Raw genomic sequence first — 25,416 nt, forward strand, 5'->3', positions numbered from 1 at the left:
AACCAAGTTGACCATTTATCTACTGGTGTCTTGTAAATGTGTAACTACACCTTTGTAAACTTGTGTAACATCTATAAGATTACCTGTATACATACAGTAACTCCTCACTTAACGTTGTAGTTATGTTCCTGAAAAATGCGACTTCAAGTGAAACGATGTTAAGTGAATCCAATTTCCCCATAAGAATGAATGTAAATGGGGGGGTTAGGTTCCAGGGAAATTATTTTGCCGTACAGTACAATAGTTGGGAGGTGCCCCCGCCTTATCCCACACAGGCACAGCCCACTGGCACTGGAGACAGTGAGGCAGGCAAGGAAGCTGAAGGTGCTGTAGGCTAGGAGATGCATGTTGCTCAGCAGCAGCGTCAGCTTCCCCTACTCTGCAAGCATCAGGGGCGGGGGGCTCAACCCTCGGCCCGCCCACGTCACCCCTTCTCCCAAGCCCCCACCGTTAACCTGCCTGTTCTTCCCTCCCTCCCCCTTTACTCCGCACGCCACATCCTCGCTTCTCCCTCTCCTGCCTCCTGCCCGTGGCAATCAGCTGGCTTGCAGAATTCAGTGGGGTGGGAGGAGGAGCGAGGACTCGGCGCACAGACTCCCCCTCCCTCCCCTGCCTCCTGAAGCCAGCTGATTGCTGCGGGCAGGAGGCAGGGGAGGGAGGGGGGAGATGTGCCGCATCCTCGCTCCTCCCTCCTGCCCGCGGAAATCAGCTGGCTTGCGACATTCCGAGGGCAGGAGGGAGGCGGGAGGAGCGAGAACTTGGCGCGTAGGCTCCCCCCTCCCTCCCCTGCCTCCTGCCCATGGCAGTCAGCTGGCTTGCAGCCTTCAGGAGGCAAGGGAGGAAGGAGGAGCTGCCGCGCTGAATCCTCACTCCTCCCCCCGCCCTCCGGAACACCACAAGCCAGTTGATTGCCGGGGGGAGGAGGCGGAAGGCGCTGATCCATGGGGTCTGCTGGCCGGTGGGAGGTGCTGTGGGGGCGGGGGGGGGAGCATAGGGGAGCTGATGGGGGGCTGCCAGCTGTGGACAAAGCAGGCAGCCAAATGGCGTTCTAGCGAAGCATTGCACAACTTTAAATGGAGCATGTTCTGTAATTGAGCAGGGATGTAAAATCAAAACAACGTTAAGCGAGAGGACGTTAAGTGGGGAGTTACTGTATCTGCATGCAACTGCAGGAAAGCTGCCTGCATTTTGAAATAGGAACGTTTTCATAGATAGACTTTTGGTTATAATTTAGAAAAAACTCACAACATTACAACGTTCACATGATTTCTAAATGTTTTTCTTTAATAGCATGGATCATAAAGTTGCTCATATGTGTAGCTTAAGCAGTCATAAACGTAATGCTGCTTGGTCTTCAGATTCTGAGGTGAATTTACAACTGATCTGGATTTCTTCTGACTTCATTGTGAAAGTAGTGACAGTCTGCAGGAACATTTTAGCGTCTACTGCTCAGATTGCTAACCTGGAGCCAGTGATTGACAGAATAGTGAAAATCTTTGATGCTTTATTTTATATGCAAGGTGAGAAGCTGTTGAAATTAAAAGCTCTTTGCTGAATTCTGATACTTGGTAAACTTAAAAATGCAGATAGAAGTTGGCTGGTTTGTTGTGATGGATGAATTTATTAAAGTTTAGACTTTGTGCCTGAGCTTAATGCTCCACTTTTCAATGTACAGTAAGTCCTCGCTTAACGTTGTAGTTATGTTCCTGAAAAATGCGACTTTAAGCGAAATGATGTTAAGCGAATCCAATTTCCCCATAAGAATTAATGTAAATGGGGAGGTTAGGTTCCAGGGAAATTTTTTTCACCAGACAAAAAACTACACACACACACACACACACACACACTACGTTTTAAACAAACAATTTAATACCCTTCACAGCTATGATGATTGTGAAGCTTGGTTGAGGTGGTGTAGTCAGAGGGTGGAAGAGGGTGGGGTATTTCTCAGGGAATGCCTTGATGAACTAGCACTTGGCTGAGCCCTCAAGGGTTAACACGTTGTTAAAGGCAGCAGGAGGGGAGGGGAGACAGCATAGCAGACAGAGACAGACATGCACCTTGTGTGTGGGAGAGAGAAATGCACACTGCCCCTTTAAGTAAGCTGACCCACTCTTAAGTGCATTGTCTTTTTAAGTGGATCAGGAAGTTGAGACAGCAGCTGCTGCCCCAAGCTCTCTCTGTCTCTCTCCGTCCGTGTCCCCACCCTGCTCTATATGGAGAAGGGGTAAGCAGGGTGTAGGAGCAGGGGGACACCCTGAAATTAGCCCTCTTCCTTCTTTCCCCCTCCCCCCCCCCGCACAGTAAGCAGGAGGCTCAGGGAGCAGCTCCAAGGCAGAGGGCAGGAGCAGCACATGGCAGTGGGGGGAGGGACAGCTGAACTGCCAATTGCTAGCCTGCTGGGCGACTGCTGCACAGGGAACTTACGGGAGTGGGGAGCTGATAGGGGGGCTGCTGGTCCACGCTGGTTACATGCCCCCACCAGCTAGCTCCAACGGGCTGCTCTTCCTGCAAGCAGTGGACAAAGCAGGAGGCTGCCAAATGACGTTAGAAGGGAGCATTGCACAACTTTAAATGAGCATGTTCCCTAATTGATCAGCAACGAAATAACGTTAATCGGGACGACTTTAAGTGAGGAGTTACTGTACACATAGGAATCCTAGTTGCATTAAAGGCAGTTTCATCAACTGGGAGGTTGTGGGAAGACTTTTCTTTGTGGAATGCATCCGTCTTGAAAACTAATAAACTGTTTCCTTTTTCATTTGTGTGTGCTTCTGTTGTCTCTCTTCTTCTTTGGCCAAAACCAATTTGTGGACAGTGACTGTGCCTAAGAAATGAACTTTGTAGTTGGTACTTTTTTCACATAACTTCAGAATGTTTTGCTCTAATACATAATTGCTTTACTGTTTCACTTCTAAAATGCAGAATTCTGATAACATGGGTGGATTGGTACTGTACTTCTCTTTAGGAAAATATAATGTATTCTACTCTGTAACTAAATAAAGTATAATATACACATCCATTTTGTAAGCCATGTAGACTAACAAATATGGTTTTATGTGGGTTTTCCCTAGGGAAGAGCCATCTTAATGATCAGATTCTTGAAAATTTATGTGGAATGTTATCTCTGCCATGGATATATGGCCATTCTGATGACTCTTCTTTCAAGCTGTCTCCTTTCAGCTCAGATCTTCTAGATCTGAGCCAACAGATTGCAAATAGTTTCTGTAAGTATGGATACCATATTAGAGCTCTTCTATGATTGCACATTTGTGTATTTAATATGCTGCATATACATTGCTGTTCCTTTCATATGGGCTTCATAAATCCATTTGCTAGTGACAAACAGGAAGCATAATTTGGTATGTACCAGGCCTTACCTATCAACTTATGTTCAACATAAAATTTCACTGAAGATTCTAGCCCATATGGTTGTATGGGTAATCTTCTGAATGTGAACTGATGCAATGTTGTATCCATGAATATCCAGTCAGTCTGACACAATAGAGAACAGTGAACTGCCCAACCAAATCCTCAAATCTGTATCTCTTTCCAGCCATATGTTGCATTTGAGAGGAGATGTTTAAAGTGCCAGAAAGCTATCATAGAAGATTAGGGTTGGAAGAGACCTCAGGAGGTCATCTAGTCCAACCCCCTGCTCAAAGCAGGACCCAACCCCAACTAAATCATCCCAGTCAGGGCTTTGTCAAGCCAGGCCTTAAAAACCTCTAAGGATGGAGATTCCACCACCTCGCTAGGTAACCCATTCCAGTGCTTCACCACCCTCTTAGTGAAATAGTTTTTCCTAATATCCAACCACCCTCTTAGTGAAATAGTTTTTCCTAATATCCAACCTAGACCTCCGCCACTGCAATTTGAGACTATTGCTTCTTGCTCTGTCATCTGCCACCACTGGGAACAGCCTAGCTCCATCCTCTTTCAAACCCTCCTTCAAGTAGTTGGAGGCTGCTATCAAATACCCCCTCACTCTTCTGCAGTCTAAATGAGCCCAGTTTCCTCAGCCTCTTCTCCTAAGTCATGTGCCCCAGCCGCCTAATCGTTTTCGTTGCCCTCCTCTGGCCTGTCTCCAATTTCTCCACATCCTTTCTGTAGTGGAGGGCCCAAAACTGGATGTAGTACTCCAAATGTGGCCTCACCAGTACTGAATAGAGGGGAATAATCACTTCCCTCATCTTCTGGCAGTTCTCCTACTAATGCAGCCCAATAGGCCATTAGCCTTGGCAACAAGGGCACACTGTTGACTCATATCCAGCTTCTCATCCACTGTAGTCCCCAGGTCCCTTTCTGCAGAACTGCTGCTTAGCCAGTTGGTTCCCAGCCTGTAGCAATGCATGGGATTCTTCCATCCTAAGTGCAGGACTCTGCACTTGTCCTTGTTGAACCTCATCAGATTTCTTTTGGCCCAGTCTTCAAAGCTAGCTGGTTTCTTTATGATTTATAAGGACTCCCAAGTCTATCTCTCTTTTTAGTCGTAAATGCGTTTAGTTGTCTCTTTAGATACCAATACATCACCAAACAGCTTCTGCAAGGATTGTGTCACCTACAAATATGGAATTATTAGAGGAACACCTCTGAACATGTGTAAGCATGTTAAATGGTAAAAATAGAGTTGATGCAGTAGAAAGGTTTGGGGAAGAAGTTTCTTACAATGTTAACTTGGCCACACCGTATACCTTTGTTTTATGGCCTGTGTTAATTGTTAAGGCTGCAAATTTGTTACGGAGGTCATGGAAGTCACGGATTCCGTGACTTTCTGTGACTTCTGCAGCAGCTGGTGTTGACCCAGGGGCTGCCTGAGCGGCAAGCAGCAGCAGTTTGGGTGTGTGGGAGGGGGCTCAGGGCTAGGGGCAGGGGTGTGAGTGGCGTGCTTACCTGGGGTGGGGGGCCCCCTGAAGCTCCTAGGTGGCGGAGGGGCGTCTTTGTGCTGCGCGCTGCCTGCCCCTGCAGCTCCCATTGGCTATGCTTGTGGTGGGATCAGTGGAGGAGCCTCTGCCACCTAGGAGCTGCAGGAACAGAGCCGGTAGGAAACCCCGCCAATACCCCCAGCACCAGCGCGGGTCCCGGGTCACCTCCCCCAGCACCTGCAGCGCCCCCAGACCACCTCCTCCCCCCTCCCCCCTCAGCGCAGGTCCCGGGTCACCTCCCCCAGCACCCTCAGCGCCCCTGGACCGCCTCCTCTCCCCCCCTCCAGCGCGGGTCCCGGGTCACCTCCACCAGCACCCGCAGCGCCCCTGGACTGCCTCCTCCCCCCCAAGCACCGCCACCCAAGTTTTAGTCATAGTGGGTATTTTTAGTAAAAGTCATGGACAGGTCACTGAGCCCATGAATTTTTGTTTACGGCCGGTGACCTGTCCATGACTTTTACTAAAAATACCCATGACTAAAACATAGCCTTATATGAGAACAATATGGCTAGGTTAACACTGCATGAGGAAAAAAATAGCTTATTTAAATGAGAGAGCAAAGATTAAAACAGAAGAAATGGTGTATATAAACCATAGCATATTAAGTCTGTTTGCAAAACCTGAGACATAGGTGTGCCTTGTATTAATTGCCTTAAAGAAATTGTCTCATATTTCTACAGTATATTTTCTTTCCACCAGTTTGTCTTGTTCTTTCTTTCCTATTGGCAACAACAAAGAACTAACAGTATTCAAAGCCTTATGTAATGTTTGATTTTTGTTTTGTTTTTTCTCCCTCTTCTCCTCCATAGCACCTCAAACTCAGTCGCACTGTGTATTCCTTCTGTCTCTGTTCCCAAAAAACATATGTTTGGATTGGAGAAAATGTGTTTACCATTGGGCACTACAGAGTCCCCATGAAGTCATCCGAGCTAGTTGTGTTAAAGGATTCCCTGTCCTCCTGCACCAATTAAGTGTGAAATCCTACAGCATAATTCCCAAATCTCTCTTGTATGTATTAGTGCTGCTTTCACTTTTCCGATTACATGCTTGAAAAAGAAAACTAGTACAGGAATGTTAGTGTTGGTGGATTGTTATTTTATTATTTATTTATATAGCATCCAAAATGTACTAAGGATCTCTCAGAACATATAAAAGACACATTCTCTGCCCATCAATCTTTGTCTAGATCAGGAGTAGGCAACCTTTCAGAAGTGGTGTGCCAACTCTTCATTTATTCACTCTAATTAAAGGTTTCGCGTGCCAGTAATACATGTTAATGTTTTTAAAAGGTCTCTTTCTATAAGTCTATAATATATAACTAAACTATTGTTGTATATAAAGTAAATAAGGTTTTTTAAATATTTAAGAAGATTAATTTAAAATTAAATTAAAATGCAGAGCCCCCCAGACTGGTGGCCAGGACCCGGGCAGTGTGAGTGCCACTGAAAATCAGCTTGTGTGCCACCTTCGGCACACGTGCCATAGATTGCCTACCCCTGATCTAGATAAACAAAAACAAACATGGGGAAGGGGGTTCATTGTGCAACAAACTGTGAAAGAAGTTATGCTTGTGCCTCATAGCTTTTTATACAGTCCCATTCTGTTTTCTTTCACCCGTCCCCCTCCTATGTACCTACCTTACCCTCTGCCCAATTTTGCACATGCAGCCAGCCTATTCCTGTGTTAGTATACCAGATTAAAGATATAATTTCTTTCTCCATCTACATTCTACCCTGTCCGCCTCCCTTGTAGATTTATCACAGAGTTTGAGTCAGTGATAAAAAAGAAAAACAAACAGCCATTATAGACTGTAACTATTTATGTAAACACTTTTTTAATTTAACTTGTTAAATATATGGAAATTATTGAATGTATTGCATATAAAATGCAAATGACGCATTAAGTGATATACTGAAGATTTTTTTTCTTCTTTCATTACAGAGACCAAATCAATGATGTATCTGAGTTAGTCAAGAAGGCTTGTGCCAGTATTGTTGGGAAATTAGCTTGCTGTCTTGCTGGGACATTTAATTTAAGTCCTCAATTAACAGAACCTGATATTGAGCATGTAACTTATGATATTTTATGTAGCAGCCTCACGGTGATCTCTGCTCATGAAAATACATGTTCAGTGAAAGCCTCCATTTTCAAGCCATTTTTTAATCTTCTTGAAAGCAAAGTACCTAGTTCAGTAAAGCTAGGTAAAGTGATTTTATTTTTTTTCTTAGCCTTCACGCTCTTATGTAGTATACTAAAATTACTTGCACTGTCCTTTTTCGCCACCCGACTTCTGTGTTGTATTCCTTCTATCAACCTGCAACTTGTACAGTAGGTGAGAAGAAGAGTGTTTGCGTATGGTCTGACAACACAACTTATGTGTTGGTAAGTCTGACCTGTGATACCTCACCGCTGAGTGCCCTCAACTCGTGTTGAAGTCAATGAGGATTGTGGTTGCTTAGCATTTAGCACTAAAGGGCCTCTCCTTAATTGTTAACGTTATCTTCTATTTAATACCTTTCACTAATTCCACTCTTTTTTGTCTCCCATCCCATTTTCTCAATCTTTATTTGCTTTCTTTTAAGTATGTTATAAATTAATAGTAGACCTCCTTCCCAAATAGGTCAAGCACTTGACTTTTGAAATGGTTGATGAATATGCAAGCTTTCTGGAAGCAAGAATATGCAAGCTTTCTGGAAGCAAAGAGAAATTGTGCTCATGATATTTTCCATTGGCTCTAGCTGGCAGAAGCAAAAAAAAATGAATGCTTGACATATCCTATCAGCTTCTGTTCCTCAACCCACACAACTGACATCTTAATATTTTTATTGGCTAATGTACAGTCAGCATTCACAAAGTAGTTACGATGATGCACAGTGTAAACAAACTACAGTAGCCACTTGTGTATTTCTGTACACCATATTGCTCAACAAATGTCACTATAGATATATAAACATGAACTTTCAAGCATGGTTAACTTAACATCTACAACTAACATCTGATACTAAGTCCAATTAAATCTAATATCTACTGTAGTTACTCATTCTGTACCTTTCAGTAGAAGTCTAACATTTGATATAAATCTGAATTATAAATAGCCATTTTGTTTGACACATTTTTTAATAGCTTTATGAAATATAAAACAGGCTGTTTGATGTTTTTGTATGTTATTTTATCATTAATTATTCTGGTACGTTTTTAAAAGAATTAAACACTTATCTTCCTTTTCCTTCTTCAACCCATTTCTCTCTCCCTTAGCATTTATGGAGAATATACCTCATCTTTGCAAACATCTGGACTTTAGAGATGATGAATTGGATGTAAAGATTCTTGTTGGAGCTTTACTAAATCTAATGGAAGATCCTGATAAAGATGTAAGAGTGGCATTCAGTGACAATATCAGGAACATATTGGCATCCTTGGACTCTGAGGAAGGATTCATAAAAGAGGTGAACCCAAGATTTCTTTTCTAATGCCAAAAATGCAAAACTGTTACAACAAAAACAATCTTGTTTAACTAATGTGTTGAATACTTTGTCCATTTCAAATTTGTTTTTTCAGCTTTTTGTTTCAAGAATGAAAGAGGCCTATACAAATGCTAAAATTTCAAGAAATAATGAGTTGAAGGATACATTAATTCTAACAACAGGGGATATTGGAAGGTACCTTTTGGTTGTATGTTTTATTTTGAACATTCGTAAGTATTTTCGGTATATAGTTCCGAGAAACTTGTTGCACAGGTGTGAATACAAGAATAATACTCTTCAGAGCCCCATCTTTACAGATACATCCACACAGGCAGACCCTTGCATCTGTACTGAGCCTTGGTGTATTCACTAGGGTTCCACGTGGAAGGGTCTTCTGTCATAGGTCCAATTGTGTAGGGTCAGAGCCCAAGTGACAGTATTTTTTTTCTTTAGGAAAAGATAGCATTATAATTGGTTTTGGAAGGATTCGATTTTTATTGAGAAATGTTGATTTCACTGTACACACACAAACTGACAAATATTTCCACATATGATTATGGTTACGGTTCAGTATTTAACTTTTTGAATCTCATTGTCTACTATCACTAAATAATTCTTGTCTGACATCCCATAATTTCTTAAAAGTGTGAAAATTTAAATTGATAAAATAAAGATATTATCCTTCAAAATTAATTTTAAAAGTTCAATTCTGCCAAGCCTAATTATAATTAATAAAGACAAGTCCATTCAAAGAGTAAGTCTTTATACTAAATGATGATTAAATACTATATATTCATATTTGTTGAAATCATCTGTTCTTTACCATGGCATCCATTTTGTGTACAATAGGAGATTATATAAAAATACAGTGACAAATTGTATTTATCATGGTAACCTGCATATGTTAGAGGTAGTCTCACTAGTGTTGTAACTAGCATTTCATGCTAACAGTGTAATTTTTTTCTGCTCACTTTTGAAAGGGCAGCGAAAGGGGATTTGGTACCATTTGCGCTCTTGCATTTGTTGCACTGTTTGTTGTCAAAGTCAGCATCTGTGGCTGGAGCAGCATATACGGAAATTAGAGCACTGGCTGCCGCCAAGTCTATAAAACTGCAAGCCCTTTTCAGTCAGTACAAGAAACCTATCTGTCAGGTGAGGAAAAAGAGTATTACTTTCGGGAGCACACATTATATTGCTAGGTTGCAAAGGAAAACAGATGTGAATTTGTGTGGCAATTCATAGATTCATAGATTCTAGGACTGGAAGGGACCTCGAGAGGTCATCGAGTCCAGTCCCCTGCCCTCATGGCAGGACCAAATACTGTCTAGACCATCCCTGATAGACATTTATCTAACCTACTCTTAAATATCTCCAGAGATGGAGATTCCACAACCTCCCTAGGCAATTTATTCCAGTGTTTAACCACCCTGACAGTTAGGAACTTTTTCCTAATGTCCAACCTAGACCTCCCTTGCTGCAGTTTAAACCCATTGCTTCTGGTTCTATCCTTAGAGGCTAAGGTGAACAAGTTTTCTCCCTCCTCCTTATGACACCCTTTTAAATACCTGAAAACTGCTATCATGTCCCCTCTCAGTCTTCTCTTTTCCAAACTAAACAAACCCAATTCTTTCAGCCTTCCTTCATAGGTCATGTTCTCAAGACCTTTAATCATTCTTGTTGCTCTTCTCTGGACCCGCTCCAATTTCTCCACATCTTTTTTAAAATGCGGTGCCCAGAACTGGACACAATACTCCAGCTGAGGCCTAACCAGAGCAGAGTAGAGCGGAAGAATGACTTCTCGTGTCTTGCTCACAACACACCTGTTAATACATCCCAGAATCATGTTTGCTTTTTTTGCAACAGCATCACACTGTTGACTCATATTTAGCTTGTGGTTCACTATAACCCCTAGATCCGTTTCTGCCGTACTCCTTCCTAGACAGTCTCTTCCCATTCTGTATGTGTGAAACTGATTTTTCCTTCCTAGGTGGAGCACTTTGCATTTATCTTTGTTAAACTTCATCCTGTTTACCTCTGCCCATTTCTCCAATTTGTCCAGATCATTTTGAATTATGACCCTGTCCTCCAAAGCAGTTGCAATCCCTCCCAGTTTGGTATCATCCTCAAACTTAATAAGCGTACTTTCTATGCCAATATCTAAGTCGTTGATGAAGATATTGAACAGCTCCGGTCCCAAAACAGACCCCTGCGGAACCCCACTCGTTATGCCTTTCCAGCAGGATTGGGAACCATTAATAACAACTCTCTGAGTACGGTTATCCAGCCAGTTATGCACCCACCTTATAGTAGCCCCATCTAAATTGTATTTGCCTAGTTTATCGATAAGAATATCATGCGAGACCGTATCAAATGCCTTACTAAAGTCTAGGTGTACCACATCCACAGCTTCACCCTTATCCACAAGGCTCGTTATCCTATCAAAGAAAGCTATCAGATTGGTTTGACATGATTTGTTCTTCACAAATCCATGCTGGCTGTTCCCTATCACCTTACCACCTTCCAAGTGTTTGCAGATGATTTCCTTAATTACTTGCTCCATTATCTTCCCTGGCACAGAAGTTAAACTAACTGGTCTGTAGTTTCCTGGGTTGTTTTTATTTCCCTTTTTATAGATGGGCACTATATTTGCCCTTTTCCAGTCTTCTGGAATCTCTCCCGTCTCCCATGATTTTCCAAAGATAATAGCTAGAGGCTCAGATACCTCCTCTATTAGCTCCTTGAGTATTCTAGGATGCATTTCATCAGGCCCTGTTTTCCCCATTCACTTTTAAAAGTGGTGCTGAAAGTAAAATTTAAAAAAAGCTTTTGTTTTATGTAGAGTACAAATAGGAGGAGTTCTATTTGACATAATTTTCTAAAAGAAATTAACCTTTTCAAGGAAGACTGGGACTCTTACTTTTGGGTTTGTGACACCAGCAGTGTCATTCTGTTTCCCTCTCATGTCCCAGCTCCCTAAGTATTGAAATAATAGAACCACATAATCTTTTGCATTATATGGCACACTTCCTCTACTTTTAAAATTGATATTACATTTGATCTTATGTTACAGTCATAATGCAACAGTGATTTTTCCCACAGGTTATTTAAAAGGTTAAGTCCTTTTCCGTTTTTAAATATTCCCAGAAGGCAGTAATGTAACATCAGTTTCTAGCTGGATGACATGCCACCATTAAGGTTTCCAAAGTAAATTTTTTAAACTACAACTTGAGTATCGTCAAATGTAATGATCCATGGTTTTCAGTTTTGGTCATCCTCAATTTAGTGTAAGTAGAAGAAAAATGTAGACAGGAAGAAAGAGAAGCTAAAATTTTTATCCTTAGATTAAGTGCTTGGCTGTATATCTTTGTTCAGTGTGGATTTTATGTTCTGGAGGTGGAAAACTAATATTGAAAGTTACTTTTTAATGTTTAGTTTCTAGTGGAATCCCTGCACTCCAGCCAGATGGCAGTACTTTCTAACACTCCATGCCAGAGTAATGAGTTACAAAAACAAGAGGCTGCTCATCAGAGAAGGATGGCCCTGGACACGTTATCTGAAATTGCCAATGTATTTGATTTCCCAGACCTCAACCGCTTTCTGTCTGTGAGTTGATAGGTTTTTTACTTCTGAATTTTCTGAGCTTGGATTTTTTTTAAATTTTAGTCCACTATCTTCCTGTAAATCTTGTAACTCTGGATTTGTTTCTTAACCCCCTCCTCCTCTAATTGTTGGTAGCTATAAATTGGGATAATTTAGAATTGCTGCTGGTAATTTAAGCAGGGAGGAGATGTTCAATCCAGAAACTGCGGTATATTGAGTGGTTCAGAGTCTGAGGGGAGGCAAACTACCCAAGTATTAAACAAAAGTACTCATTTACTCAAAGTATTTATTGGCTTCTGCAGCTTCTGAGTGGATAAGATGTTCAATCAAAAGTCTCTATTTTGAGCCCATTTTTTGAGCCCTCATTCAGGATATTTTTTTCCCTCCTCTCTAGGTAACCTTCTGTTCTTTGTTTCAAGCAGAAAATACCAAGATGCTTTGGTTAAATAACATCTTCATTTGTTGCTCTCCTTAATATAAACACTGCTTATTTTCTTTAAGGTCAAAGGGCTTGTCTATACTGCCCTGCAGATCGGACTACAAGAGCATGAATAGCAGTGCACACCAAACTTCTGCGCTGTAACTTCCCGTGTGGCTGCTGCAGATGTGAACTATAAATTCCTAGTTTGCATTAATGTTGTCCTGTTTGAAGAGGCCTACTTTAATATGAACTAGGAACATAGCCAAAGTTTTCACACAAGCTCAAACTTTTTTGATCAGCATCTGGTTTGTTGGTAGTGGGGAAATGTGCAACAGTTGGACAGGACAAAGTGTTCTGGTTGTGGTTTGTTTGTTTTTGTTTTCCTCTAGATTTCCTTTTGTTGAGAGGTTAACTAGACGAAACTATACTTTCACTTGCCATTTGTATGGATTCATATCTCCTATTATTGCAGCCCTATGAAATTATTCTTTTTCCATTAGTCTTTCCATGACTAAGATATTTTCCTCTCTAATATCCCTGTTGATTCGCTCTCACTAAGTCAATCTTAAATCAAGATAATAGGTGTACAGGTATAATTTCATATTGGCATACCAAGATTAAATACAGATTTTTTTCTGTAAGTGTTGTGCTTTTAATTTGTCAGCGAACCCTGCAAGTTCTACTGCCTGACCTTGCTGCCAAGGCCAGTCCTGCAGCGTCTGCACTTATTCGAACCATAGCAAAACAGCTGAATGTAAACCGAAGAGAAATCCTAATCAACAACTTCAAATACATCTTTTCCCACTTGGTCTGTTCCTGTTCTAAGGATGAGCTGGAGCGAGCACTTCACTACCTCAAGGTAACTTGAGCATTTGCCAGCTTTACATGTGCAGATTAGGAGCAATAATAGATGACAAGCTGGGGATATATTTTCCTCTTTAAACACAATATATTAAATACATGAGAAGTTATTACACCAATTTTGTTTCCTAAATGTATTTTTTGTATATGGAGAATAGTTTTGTCAGCTTATAGTCAGTCCCTTTTGGTTGTGAACAAATGTCTTCTGAGCTGGCAGCTAAATTTAGAGCTCTGCCTTGGAAGGTTTGAATCGTCTGTTATATGAATGTAAGTTTTTTCTTAGAGCTATTGGACTCAAAGGTTCTTTCCCTAAGACAATCTACCTTTTATTGTATATTTTGAGTATAATAACATTTGTTTTTTCTCTGCTGTTGGTATTGATTTATAGAATGAAACCGAAATAGAACTGGGCAGCTTGTTGAGACAAGACTACCAGGGATTGCATAATGAATTATTGCTACGTATAGGAGAGCACTATCAGCAGGTCTTCAATGGTTTGTCAATATTGGCTTCATTTGCATCGAATGATGATCTATATCAGGGACCCAGAGACATAACGTCACCTGAGCTAATGGTAAGGAGAAATAAGTTACATCTGTTTTTAATTCAACAATCTCACTCTCCACTGTGAGGAAGGGGAAAGGAAGTGTAGTAAATTTTGAGCACCTCTTAAAAATTAATATATAAAAACCTGAAGAAATTTTAATATTTCAGTACCCTACATTAAATAGAGCTTCTGTAACGTGGAGACAAAACACACAAATAAGTATAAAAACGCACAACCTGTTGAAGAAACTTCCATATAATTGAAGTAATAGAATGGTGTCTGTGCAGCCAGTGATATTTCTGTAAATGCCTTTCTCAAAGTAAATTATATATATATTGGAGGATCTTTGTTTGCCCTTTGGGATGTGTGTTAGGTTATCTCAATAGATTCCCTTTTTATTTTACCATAAAGATGTGCTTACAGTGAAATGTCTTTCCATTCACTTTATGCAGTCAGGCAAAATGTGAAACCTGACATGCTGTTCAAAAATTATTAATATGCTGTGAAACTTACTTAAACAAGGAACTATAATGGATAACTTGTCTCAATTTAATATTTAATCTCTAAATATTTCAGAATGTCTTATTGGTAAAAGTTTATTTTTTTATTTTTTTAGGCTGATTATCTACAACCTAAATTGCTGGGTATCTTGGCCTTTTTTAACATGCAGTTATTGAGCTCCAGTGTTGGCATTGAAGATAAGAAAATGGTGAGTGAACATCAGTTTGAACTGTAAAACAAGGACAAGTATGCAGTGTTTTCAGGCAACATGATGGCCAACACAGTAAGCTGCCTTGCAAGGATGAAGTTGTTGCTTTGAAATTGGTATTAAGCTCATGGCAAAATCTGAAAATTCTGAGGCAATACCTTTTAGCCATGAGAAATGTGCCAGTTTCTCTTTTAAGCAGCCCTTTCTGGCAGATGAGTGGTGCTGACCGTTTCTGTGGAGCTGCTTCCAGTTGAAATGAAATAACCTCTGCCTTGCCAAATCTAAAGGTCACCTTTGGATCTCTTTCCCGCTTTTGATATTGTAGAGTTCTTTTTGAGATACTCTCATCTTTACATTATATGGCTCTGTCCTTGCTTCATTTGCCTCTTAACTTAGGTGAACACTCCTTCCACCTTATCTATATTGACTCCTCTTCTTCCCCCTTTCTGTTGTTCCTAGAAGTCTGTCCTCCCATGATCTCTTGTCTTGCTTCCAGCCTGATGATTCTCAAATCTTCCTCTGGACCCAGACTTTTCCTCCATAGTCCGGGCTCACATTTCTTCCTGTCTTTCTGATATCTCCTGGATATTCTGCCACTCTCTCAAATGTAACAAGGCTAAAACATCTGCTGAGATTTCGCAGCTATATACTCTTTCTCTGCCTCCTTCACCATAACCATTGACAGCTCCACTATTTTCCTAGTCATTCAAGCTCACTAATTCAGTTCCACTTTGTTGTTTTTTCCCCAACTAGTCTCTTGTCAAATCTTATTACTCTTCCGCTATAACATTTCTAAAATCTGTCTCCTCTTCTATCCCACTGTTGATTCATGATAGGGTTCTCTGTTTCTTTTGCCTGGACTACTGTAGCCACCACTTCCTCTGACCTTACTGACTCTTCCTTCAGTCTATCAAACATGTTGCCGCTAGAGTAACCTTGTTTTTGTTGTCACCCCTTGAATCCCTTTGTTGGCTTCCTGTCTATTTGAACATCAAGTTTAAACTTCTTCTCACTTTCTAGGAGCTGCATAAATCTACCCCTGCTTACATCTCAGCCTTTGCTTCACCTGCCCTACGTTCTGCCTCCGCTCCACTGAATCTTTCCACTCCTCATGTTTTTTATGGCCCTTTTTGTCTGGAATGACCTCTTTGTGGCAAGCATCTTCACTCTCTGCCTTTTAAAATCCATATTTAAAAATCTCCTTTCATCTAATTTTCATGATTTACCTCTGAAGTTATTTGCATATCGTTCCTTGCCCTAACTTATTCCTGAATTTCTTCTTTCATGCTTCATACACGTTTAATATTCTTTATCTATTGTAATCCTCATCCTTCTCTTCCCTTTCTTTGTCATTTCTTATCTCTCTCTCTCCTGCCTTGAAGAGCTTACATTCTAAAGTAATCATATTTTTTTATTTGTTTAAAGTGCCATGCATACTAAGGGCACTATATAAGTATTAAACAATTCTCCAGCATGAGGACCTCTAAAAAGGGGGGGAGTGAAATTTGGGGAGCCTGGAAGATTCTTTCCCTGCTTCTTAAAATGTGAAGGGAAAATTAATTATTTTCTGAATAGAACATTTTTATACAAAGGGAACTTATTACACATGCTTACAGAAGGTAATGTTTAATGGAAAGATTATGTGGATCTTGTAAAAAGAAAAATGCTGTGTTCTGTTTATACCATTTAGGAGAATGACCATGTCCAAAGTTTGAAGTTTTAAAGGGAAAAAGTAAAATGATTATTTACTTAAGGATTTATATTTCCATTCTTTTATAATAGAAATTTGCTAGTCGTCTGGTTATTGTTCCCCAGAGACTACATAAAGAAAGACTGTAAATTCTGTAATGGTGGAGGCTTATGGCTCATATTCTTATTGTTGCAAACGATTTTCTTCTTTGAGAGAAGAATTCATTGTGATGCTTATATAATGGCATGATTACAGAATTATTGTGGACTTCCAGAAAACTTTCTATGTCAGTATTTCCCTTTATTAAATTGCTGAGAATTCTACAAAGTACTAAACTGGAGGATGGGAGGTTTAGAAACCTTAGCTGCAGTTCTTTTTTGGTGTCCAGTGGTGGGGAGTCTCCCGTTCCCCTCCTTCTCTCTCCCCCCTCCCCCCCCGACCATGATTTGGTTTGCTTTGCTTATAGAGTCATTCCTTGCTTGTGGCACACAGGGAATTCTCCAAAGAAAACAAAACAAACAAAAAGGTTCTTTTCTCTCTCCCTCCCCTGAGACAGGGATAATCAGAATAAAAAAGAGACAAAGGTGGTGCAGTCTTTTTTGTCATCCCTTTGGGGTTTGGCTTATCTGCAGGTATAGCGTCTTTAATCAGGGTTAGGATCTGCCTTCAGCCCTTTCTTTTGGGTCACTCCCACTTTAAACCTGGTCCATGCAGTCTCAGGAGTCGCAAGTCTGTGACTGTCTTCTTCTATATTGATCTGTCCCTATAGCTTGCAGTCTCTGAGATACAGCAGTCTTCTCCCTAGTCATCATCCCTTCCTCTGTCAGGCTTTGCCTTTTTAAGCTTTCTCTCTCCAGGCAGAGCAAACCTTTCTAGGTGTGCCTGGTTAGTGCTGGCTGAGCCCAGAAGAACTTGTTAGCCTTCTCTTATTAGAGGGATGGTGTGCCGCCTCACAAATCCTAGAAAACTATTGGGCAGAGTAACCTCCATATGTGCTATGTAGTCATTATAACCATAAGCTGCAAGGAGGGATGACAGCAGTAAAGTTTCTCTTCAACAGTCAGTGTTCAGCATTGAGAAGACCATGATCAAGGTGGTGACAACTACTATATTACTTTGAGCAGCAAAAAGATCTTGAAGAAAGTTCTGAAGTCTTGAAGATAAAACTGTTATAGGAGTATGAGACAAGCAGTATAGTGATGAATGAAAGTCCTTAATAATTAGCTGAGTAACTAAAATTAGACTGGATTTCAAATTCCAATACAAATTCTCTGCATGATGGCTGCCCTTCCTTTACAATCAGCTCACTGAAATACTATAATAGTTGTATGTGATTGAAATCTCTTCAGGTCAAAGAGCCCTTTACTCAATAGCCTTGCTATTGCAGCTAATCAAGACACTGTTGTGTACAAATACCATAGGAATTTGGAAGTTGCTTTAATGGTTTCAAAGAAAATGGTGTGTGGTTTTAATTTTGACCATAAAGTTTTAAATTAGTGTTAATTAAATTAATGATTTAACAACTAAACTCTTGTATAAAACTTTCAGCTGCAAATTATGGACAAAAGTTAACATCTAACAGTTAATTTCTTATTTCACTGTACAATTAATTTATCAAATATCTATTTTGTTCAAGAGAGCTTTCCTTATTTTCAGGCTTTAAACAGTTTGATGTCTTTAATGAAGCTTATGGGTTCCAAACATATCAGTTCAGTGAGAGTGAAGATGATGACTACACTGAGAACAGGCTTAAGATACAAGGATGACTTTCCAGAATTATGCTGCAGGTGAATTGACAATGTACTCAGACAGCAACTTATTTCAAATTCTGTGTATGGGTGTTCTGGTGTATACCTATAGCTCATGAAACTAAAATTATTTTAAATACTTAGTGTTTGCATCTCATGATTCACTTAAAATGCCCATATGCAGAAAAAAATATTTATTTTTTGTTGTTGTTTTTCCTTTTCATTTAGATCATGGGACTGTTTTGTTCGATGCCTGGATCATGCTTACCTTGGCTCCCTACTCAGTCATGTGATAGTAGCTTTGTTGCCCCTGATACATGTCCAGCCAAAAGAAACTGCAGCAATATTTTATTTTCTCATAGTTGAGAACAGGTATTGTCACTGGAAATATTTTGCATATGCATTAGTGGCTCAAGTATGATAGTGGGAGTGGTAGCAACCTTATATTAAAACTGTCTAATAATGGTAAGGTTTTTTGTAGTGTAAAGGTGTTTTTCAAGAGTTCCAACACCTCCATAACTTGCAGCAGACTTTGAAATTTGGGAACGGATGCTCCTGTGAGGTGTCTTTATGTTGGCCAAGCCCTAACAAATTTTCATGAAGTCACGTTCCAATCTGTTGAAAGATTGCCATTTTCCTGCCTGTGTATTTCTTAATACAGCTTGTTCCTGGCTTGCTGCCAAAATCCATTGATAATTCCATTAGCATTGCACATACATTGTCCCATTGTGTTGCCTCTGTCATTTTGTCTATGGCATGCTATGACAATGGTAGTCACCCCTGTTAGTGCTGGTTTCCCCCATCAAACTGTCCTTGGGCTAAGGGGAAGATGTACTGGGCTGGGAACCAAAGGACCATGGGATCTAGACTTGTTTGTTCCAGTGACAGGTGTTAATAATTCTGTGCCCTTCACAACCATGTTATTGAGTATGGCCTCCTTTCTCACTGATACAAACTGGGAATAGAATCCAGGTCTCTAATATGATAGACCCAAGTTTTAGTAATTAGCCATACTATATTTCAGAAAAAATCTTCCAAATCTTAGTCAAGAACTATGTTGCCTATAAAACAGTGGTGGGCAACCTCCAGCCCACGGGCCGCACACAGCCCATCAGGGTAATCTGCTGGCGGGCCATCAGATCGTTTGTTTACATTTGCACGGCCACCCGCAGCTCCCAGTGGTCGCGGTTCGCTGTTCCTGGCCAATGGGAAGCACTATAGGTTAAGCAATCTTTGGAGCACATTGGTTTGCTATATTGGTTCACATTGGGTAGATATGTTTTATGTGTGTTTTCCCAGAATGGGAAGCAAAACAAAACTAGATTATTCTCATCCTTCTCCCAGTTCCCAGGAGGAGGAGAGTTTCACCTCTCTGAGGGAATATCTACACTGCAGCTGGGAATGTTGTTCCCCGCTTGAGTGAACAGGCGAGCGTTAGCTCTGCTTGAGCTATTTTTCTAAATGTAGCAGCGTGGTCAGGGGTAGCACAGATGGCACCTCAGGCTAGCTGCCTGAATACACACCTGCCTAGTTGTTTTGGGTACACACTGAAGCAGCTAGCCTGAGCCACTGCCCATGCTACCGCTGGCTACACAGCTATATGTAGCACACTAGTTTAAGCAGAGCTAGCGTGTCTGTCTACCCGAGCTGAGAAGCATGGTCCCAGCTGCAGTGTAGACGTACCTCGAGAGGGATTGAGTGATGGATGGAGAAGCTAAAATGCTCCCACGGTTGGAAAGAATTGTCTTTTAAGAGACCAAGTTGATTATGGGAGGGGGAAAGAACACTTATTTCAGATAAAGTCCAGTAGCCAGAGAAGTCATTTTTTTTTAAATTAGGTTAACTAATTAAATGAAATCTTATTTCTAACATATTGAATGCATTTTATCCTATTTTTCACCAAAGCTCTGTTCTTCTATTGTTACTACATTTTATTACTTTATTTTGATAGCCTTGTAAGATTTTGTGACCCAAATTTAATTTGTACTAATTTCTTTATCTTTGTAATATTTATTTTAAAAACAACAACACATTATTAGAGATGCAGTACAAGACTTTCTTCATGAAATATATTTTCTTCCTGACCATCCTGAACTGAAAGAAATTCAAATTGTCCTTCAGGAATATAGAAAGGTACAGCTTTAATATTTTTATGTACCAAAAGAATTAATGATGTAAACCCAGATGTGGCACTATAGTATTGTATGTTATACTGATAATATATTATGGGTGAGATTTTTAAAGCAATCTAGGGGATTTAGCCAACACATTTTCACTTAATTTTAATGTAATGGAAGATGTGTCTCTAAATCCCTTACTGTTTTGAAAATCTCAACCATTGTGCTTCTCTTTGAAGAGAATGTGTGTTCACAAAATGGCAGGCTAATAGGGTAAAAATCTAGATATATGCATGTGTACATTTCCTAATTGAAATGAAGCATTATCCTTTGGTCAGTGAAGGAGACTGGAAACAGAGATAGACTATTGGATTCAGTTCCTAGCTCTGCCACGATTCTCTATATGATGTTGTGGAAACTGAAGTTAAGTTACTTGCCCAGCTATACAATGGAGATAATACTTATACAGATAAAGGAAAACTTGGTAATGTGTATCACGCAATAGAGCCAGATTCTCATTGACACATTACACTCCCAGAGTAGTGTAAGAGTTAACATTTCTATAATTTTTGACTTCCCTGTATCGTATGTGCTTTATTTAATATTCTTCATAATCTTAAACACTTCACTCCTTACCAGCTTAGCTTTTAACAATGAATATCCCGTTAGAAAAACTACCAAATACTATCATATTTCAGAATATGAAATCCTAAACTGGTCCCTATAATATATCATCTTATAATGCTGAATACTATGAAGAAAACCATTGCTTTTTGGAATGCCCTTTTGCCCTTGATCCAAAATAGCCCAAATTTGTTATTTGCAGGGCACAGTGCAGGGCCTATTTCTTTTGCCTTGCCTTGGAAAGGCATTACAAGGTGTGCGCGTGTGCGTGTGCGTGTGTGTGTGTCGGGAAGAAATACCTGTATGAAGAGTTACTGTTTGGTAGGAGTAGTGAACTGATTAAAATAAATAGTATTTCATTTGGTAATGTTAAATTCTTGGCAGGGTGCTCAGGGCCTGTGTATGGGAACTCTTTAGTGTTCTAAATTGAAAGAAAATAAAACTAAAAACCTTCTGTCAATATGACACCTTCTATGAGAACAAAATTAATTTAAATATGTTTTCCTCCCACTGTGAGCAAACAAAAAATTATGGGTATGGATATGGGTTCAGGAGACTTCTACTTTAAAAGGTGGCTGATGTGTATTTTCTCATGTTTTTGAGGTGTTTGAAGATTTTAACCATGTTCCTGATGTGGTTAATCATTGTGCTATACGCTGTGTATTTTTGTTCAGGAGTCCTCCAAAAGCACTGACCTGCAGCCAACACTTCAGCTATCCATGAAAGCTATTCAGCATGAGAATGTAGATGTTCGAATCCACGCACTGACCAGTCTGAAGGAAACCTTGTATAGAAATCAGGTATAAAAAGCTGTTATGATGAATGCAGTTAAAGATGAACTGTGATACTGTCTGGACCAACAGTATCATTTTCCTTTATCTTGGGATGCTGTTTTCTCTTACAATAAGCAGCAAGGTAGATGAGGTGTCTTTGTGTTCTCAGTTTACCCGTATAGATGTCCTTTGACTTCAGAATGGGTGAGGTGGTAGGTTCCCATCTAACCTTCTCTTTTAACAGGGTTTTCAAACCCTACTTTTTATGTGGGATCCTTGCTGAATCAGAACTGAATGAGCAGTTCAGAAGTAAACACGTTCTCTTCCTCTAGTGCTAGCCCAGCATTGCAAGAAATAAGTCAATCCAGAACTGAAGAGGGATTTTGTAATGGGACTGTTACTGGGAAAAGTAATCTGCTATTTTTTGTTCTCTGTTAAAGCATTTTCTGGTTTAGCAGGCTGCATTAACAAATCCATCATCAACCAGCATCAATTGCAGACTCTCAAATGTAGATTTTCTTTTTTCTGTAAGAAAAAGTTTTCTTAAAACCTAATCTGAAGGTATCTGCTCCTGGGTTTATCGTAGAACCATAGAAATGTAGGGCTGAATGGGGCCTCGATAGGTCATCAAGTCCATCCCCTGCACTAAGGCAGGATTAAGCATTATCTAGTCCATCCCTGACAGGTGTGTGTCTAACCTCGTTTTAAAAGCCTCCAATGACAGAGAATCCACAACCTCCCTAGGTAATTTGTTCCAGTGCTTAACTATCCTTACAGATGGGAAATTTTTCCTAATGTGTAATCTAAATCTCCCTTGCTGCAATTTAAGCACATTACTTCTTGTCATCTCCTCAGTGGTTAAGGACAACAATTTTATCCTCCTGCTCTTTATAACAACCTTTTATATATTTGAAGACTGTTATCATGTCCCCCCACCCCTCAGTCTTCTCCTTCGACTAAACAAACCCAATTTTCTTCTTCAAGTGATTGCACATGTGCATGTCCCGAGCACAGATGCCAGAAATTCTTCCTTCAGTGGTACCCATAGGGGCAGTTTGACCATCCTTTGCTGCCGTGTGTTGGTATAAAGCACCTACGCCCTTTCAGTTCCTTTTTACTGCTTGTTACAGTTGCTGGCACTGCTAGCTTGCAAAAGCAAGGATCTCTCAGTGGTAGTAGTTATCTTCTTTCTAAACATAGTTGTAGTTCGTTTTAGCTCGTTTTAGTGAAGTACCGTAATTTCAGGTTTTTGCGGAATTCTTGTCTATTCCCTGGTGCCAAGGCGTGCCTTGGTCACCAAGCCTTACGCCTTCTTCCACAAGGCTATGCCCCTGAACAATCTGCACTCAAGCTGCTTAAAGTGCCTGGGAGAAGCTCATATTGAGGACTGTTGCCAAATCTACAAGGACTTTAAGCCTCGCAGAAAGAAGGCTGCTCATGGCAGTGGCACTGAGACCTTTATCGGAGCCAGACCAGTCAGACTCGGCACCGAGTGCCTCGGTAAGAGGTGCTCCTCCTACTGTACCAGAGTCTCAGCACCGATCACTATCACCAGTGCATAGAAAAAGGCATAAGAAACAGCCGGCCGAAAGGAGTGATCCCTGGCACTGAAGACTGCCAGGCATGGGGATCAGAGTAGAGCTTGATCTCAGCCAAAACACTTCTCTACTTCAGCACCACAGAAGTTGTCACCATTGATGCCAGCACCTATGCAGACACTCTCAAATCCAGTACAGGAAGAGCTGTCCACATCTGTGGCACAGCGAGGTACTAATACTGTCTCGATACCGACCACACTGGAGGCGTTTGCTGCTGCCAGAGACCTTCACTAGCTGTCAGTATCGGTATTGCCGGCAGTACAGAAGTCAATGTTATTGGTGGACAGGAGGGAACCCGCTGGGATTCTTCCATAGTTCGGTACTGTGCCTTTCTGAACCATCAAAAAGGAAACCAGCAATGCTTGCCACAGTGTGGACATCTCTACCATGGCACTGATCTCTAGCACCGGGGGGAGTAGCACCACAGTGGTCACCAGGCAGAGACTCATCATCTTCTGAGTTGGAGATTGGGTCTTACTCCTTCCATCCAAAGAACTGCTCTTCTCCACTCTTCCAGGCATTTCCACCTATTTATGGTCCCGGGCACAGGAGTACCGTCAAGTGGTTGGCCAGGAGCTCACTGGGGACCTACACCAGTCCATTGGCCCTTTTGGAACCTGTGGGGTTTTCCTCAGGTTTCCAAGACTTATTCCAGACGCTCCTGTTTGGTGGCCTTGGAAAGAAGGGCGGCGTTGTCCCATTGGGCACCATGTGATCTGGATTCTGGTACCGAGTCCAGTACTGAACAGCAAGAGCCTGCTCAACAGGATCAGCTGATGCAGAAAGAGAGGAAGAGCTTCCACGGCCAGTGCTGGCCGCCTCCTCTTCTCTAGATGAGGTGGTCTCAGGAGGGGGTATGTTGCCTCTCTCAGGTGACTATAAAGCTCCCCAAGAGTTGTTGAAGAGGGTGGCCTTAAATCTGGGCATACAGGTGGAGATAGGGAAAGAATCCTACCATAGCTTAGTTGACATTTTAGCTGCAGCAGGTTCTTCAAAAGTAGCCCTGCCTCTCAGTGAAGACATTATGGACCCTTGAAGCAGACCCCTGAATCCCTCCCCTCACTTCAAAAAGGGCTGAACGAAAATACTTTATTCCCACCCACGGTTATGAGTTTCTTTATACCTATATCTTCCCCTCCTTCCCTTAATCCCTGGTGGTATCTGCTGCCAATGCGAGAGAGAGAGAGAGAGAAAGAAAGAGAGAGAGACAAGGTCATCAGGGTGCAATCCCAAAATCAAAAGACTCATAGAAATTATACTTGTTTGGTAGGAAAGTTTATTTTACTGGGGGGAGAGGGGGTTACAACTCTGAATTGCAAACTAGCAGATGCTGCTGGGGAGGTATGATTTTGACATGTGGGACTCTCTGCAGAAATTCAAGGACTTACTCCCACAAGAGACCAGGCAAGAGTTCTCCTTGCTAGTGGATTAGGAAAAAAATCGGTCGTGAGGGCTTCTTTACAAACTGCTTTGGATGCAACTGACTCAGCAGCCAGGTTCATGATTTAAACGGTTGCCATGCGCAGGAGTTCATGGGTACAGTCCTTGGGACTCCTGCAGGAGGTCCAGCAGACACTTCAAGACCTGCCTTTCGAAGGAGCTTCACTTTTTTCAGAACAGACTGATGCGAAAGTCTAAAAGACTTAAAAACAACTCTTAAGTCCCTTGGATTGTACACCCTAGCTCCTTCAAGGAAGCACTACAGGCCTCAACAGCCCCTCCATTACTCTGTCCCAGCTGCCCATCAGGAGAAGCAGGGGTTTAAGGCATAGGCCACCACCCCCTTCTACTTCGACATCAATGCCTGGGGTTCTAAGCAGGCATTTTAATGGGACACTCGAGGACACCATACCAGTTTCTGTGATTCCAGACCCTGTTTCTCCTTTATTTGCAAACCGCCTTTTCCTTTTCCTCAGTTCATGGTCATATCACCACGGACTGTTGGGTGTTGAGCACGATGGAAGTGGATACACCCTCCATTTTATTTCTACCCCTCCTTCTCAGCCTTCCTCCCCATGCCTCCTCAGGGACCCCTTTCACAAAGAGCTTCTGGTCCAGGAGGTTTAATTTCTCCTTCATATGAGAGCAGTGGAAGAGGTTCTGCAGAATGTTAAGAGCGAAGGGGATCTCCTCCCATTATTTCCTAATCCCAAAAGCCCAGGGAGGTCTCAAACTAATTTTAGATCTGCATCAGCTAAACAACTATCTTTATTTTCTTAAGTTCTGCATGGTCACACTGGCATCCATTATCCCCTTACTGGATCCCAGAGACTGGTATGCCGCCCTCAATTTAAGAGTGCCTGTTTTCATGTATCGATATATCAAGGACACAGAAGGTT

At 41.2% G+C, this 25,416-nt stretch overlaps 1 protein-coding gene across 1 annotated transcript in view; it reads left to right on the forward strand.

Annotated features, from left to right (window-relative positions):
- Positions 1 to 25,416, forward strand: part of ATR (ATR serine/threonine kinase) — a 79,661-nt gene that overhangs the window by 12,222 nt on the left and 42,023 nt on the right. The window contains exons 7-21 of the mRNA XM_008171483.4: positions 1,291 to 1,520; positions 3,075 to 3,227; positions 5,735 to 5,933; positions 6,867 to 7,126; positions 8,181 to 8,371; positions 8,484 to 8,584; positions 9,370 to 9,541; positions 11,822 to 11,992; positions 13,075 to 13,269; positions 13,660 to 13,845; positions 14,435 to 14,527; positions 17,874 to 18,004; positions 18,194 to 18,337; positions 20,005 to 20,098; positions 21,381 to 21,506. Coding sequence (XP_008169705.2) covers positions 1,291 to 1,520; positions 3,075 to 3,227; positions 5,735 to 5,933; positions 6,867 to 7,126; positions 8,181 to 8,371; positions 8,484 to 8,584; positions 9,370 to 9,541; positions 11,822 to 11,992; positions 13,075 to 13,269; positions 13,660 to 13,845; positions 14,435 to 14,527; positions 17,874 to 18,004; positions 18,194 to 18,337; positions 20,005 to 20,098; positions 21,381 to 21,506 — 2,446 coding nt within the window. The remainder of the gene's footprint in view (positions 1 to 1,290; positions 1,521 to 3,074; positions 3,228 to 5,734; positions 5,934 to 6,866; positions 7,127 to 8,180; positions 8,372 to 8,483; positions 8,585 to 9,369; positions 9,542 to 11,821; positions 11,993 to 13,074; positions 13,270 to 13,659; positions 13,846 to 14,434; positions 14,528 to 17,873; positions 18,005 to 18,193; positions 18,338 to 20,004; positions 20,099 to 21,380; positions 21,507 to 25,416) is intronic.

Source organism: Chrysemys picta, chromosome 9 (assembly GCF_011386835.1).
Source record: "Chrysemys picta bellii isolate R12L10 chromosome 9, ASM1138683v2, whole genome shotgun sequence".
Lineage (NCBI taxonomy): Eukaryota > Metazoa > Chordata > Testudines > Emydidae > Chrysemys > Chrysemys picta.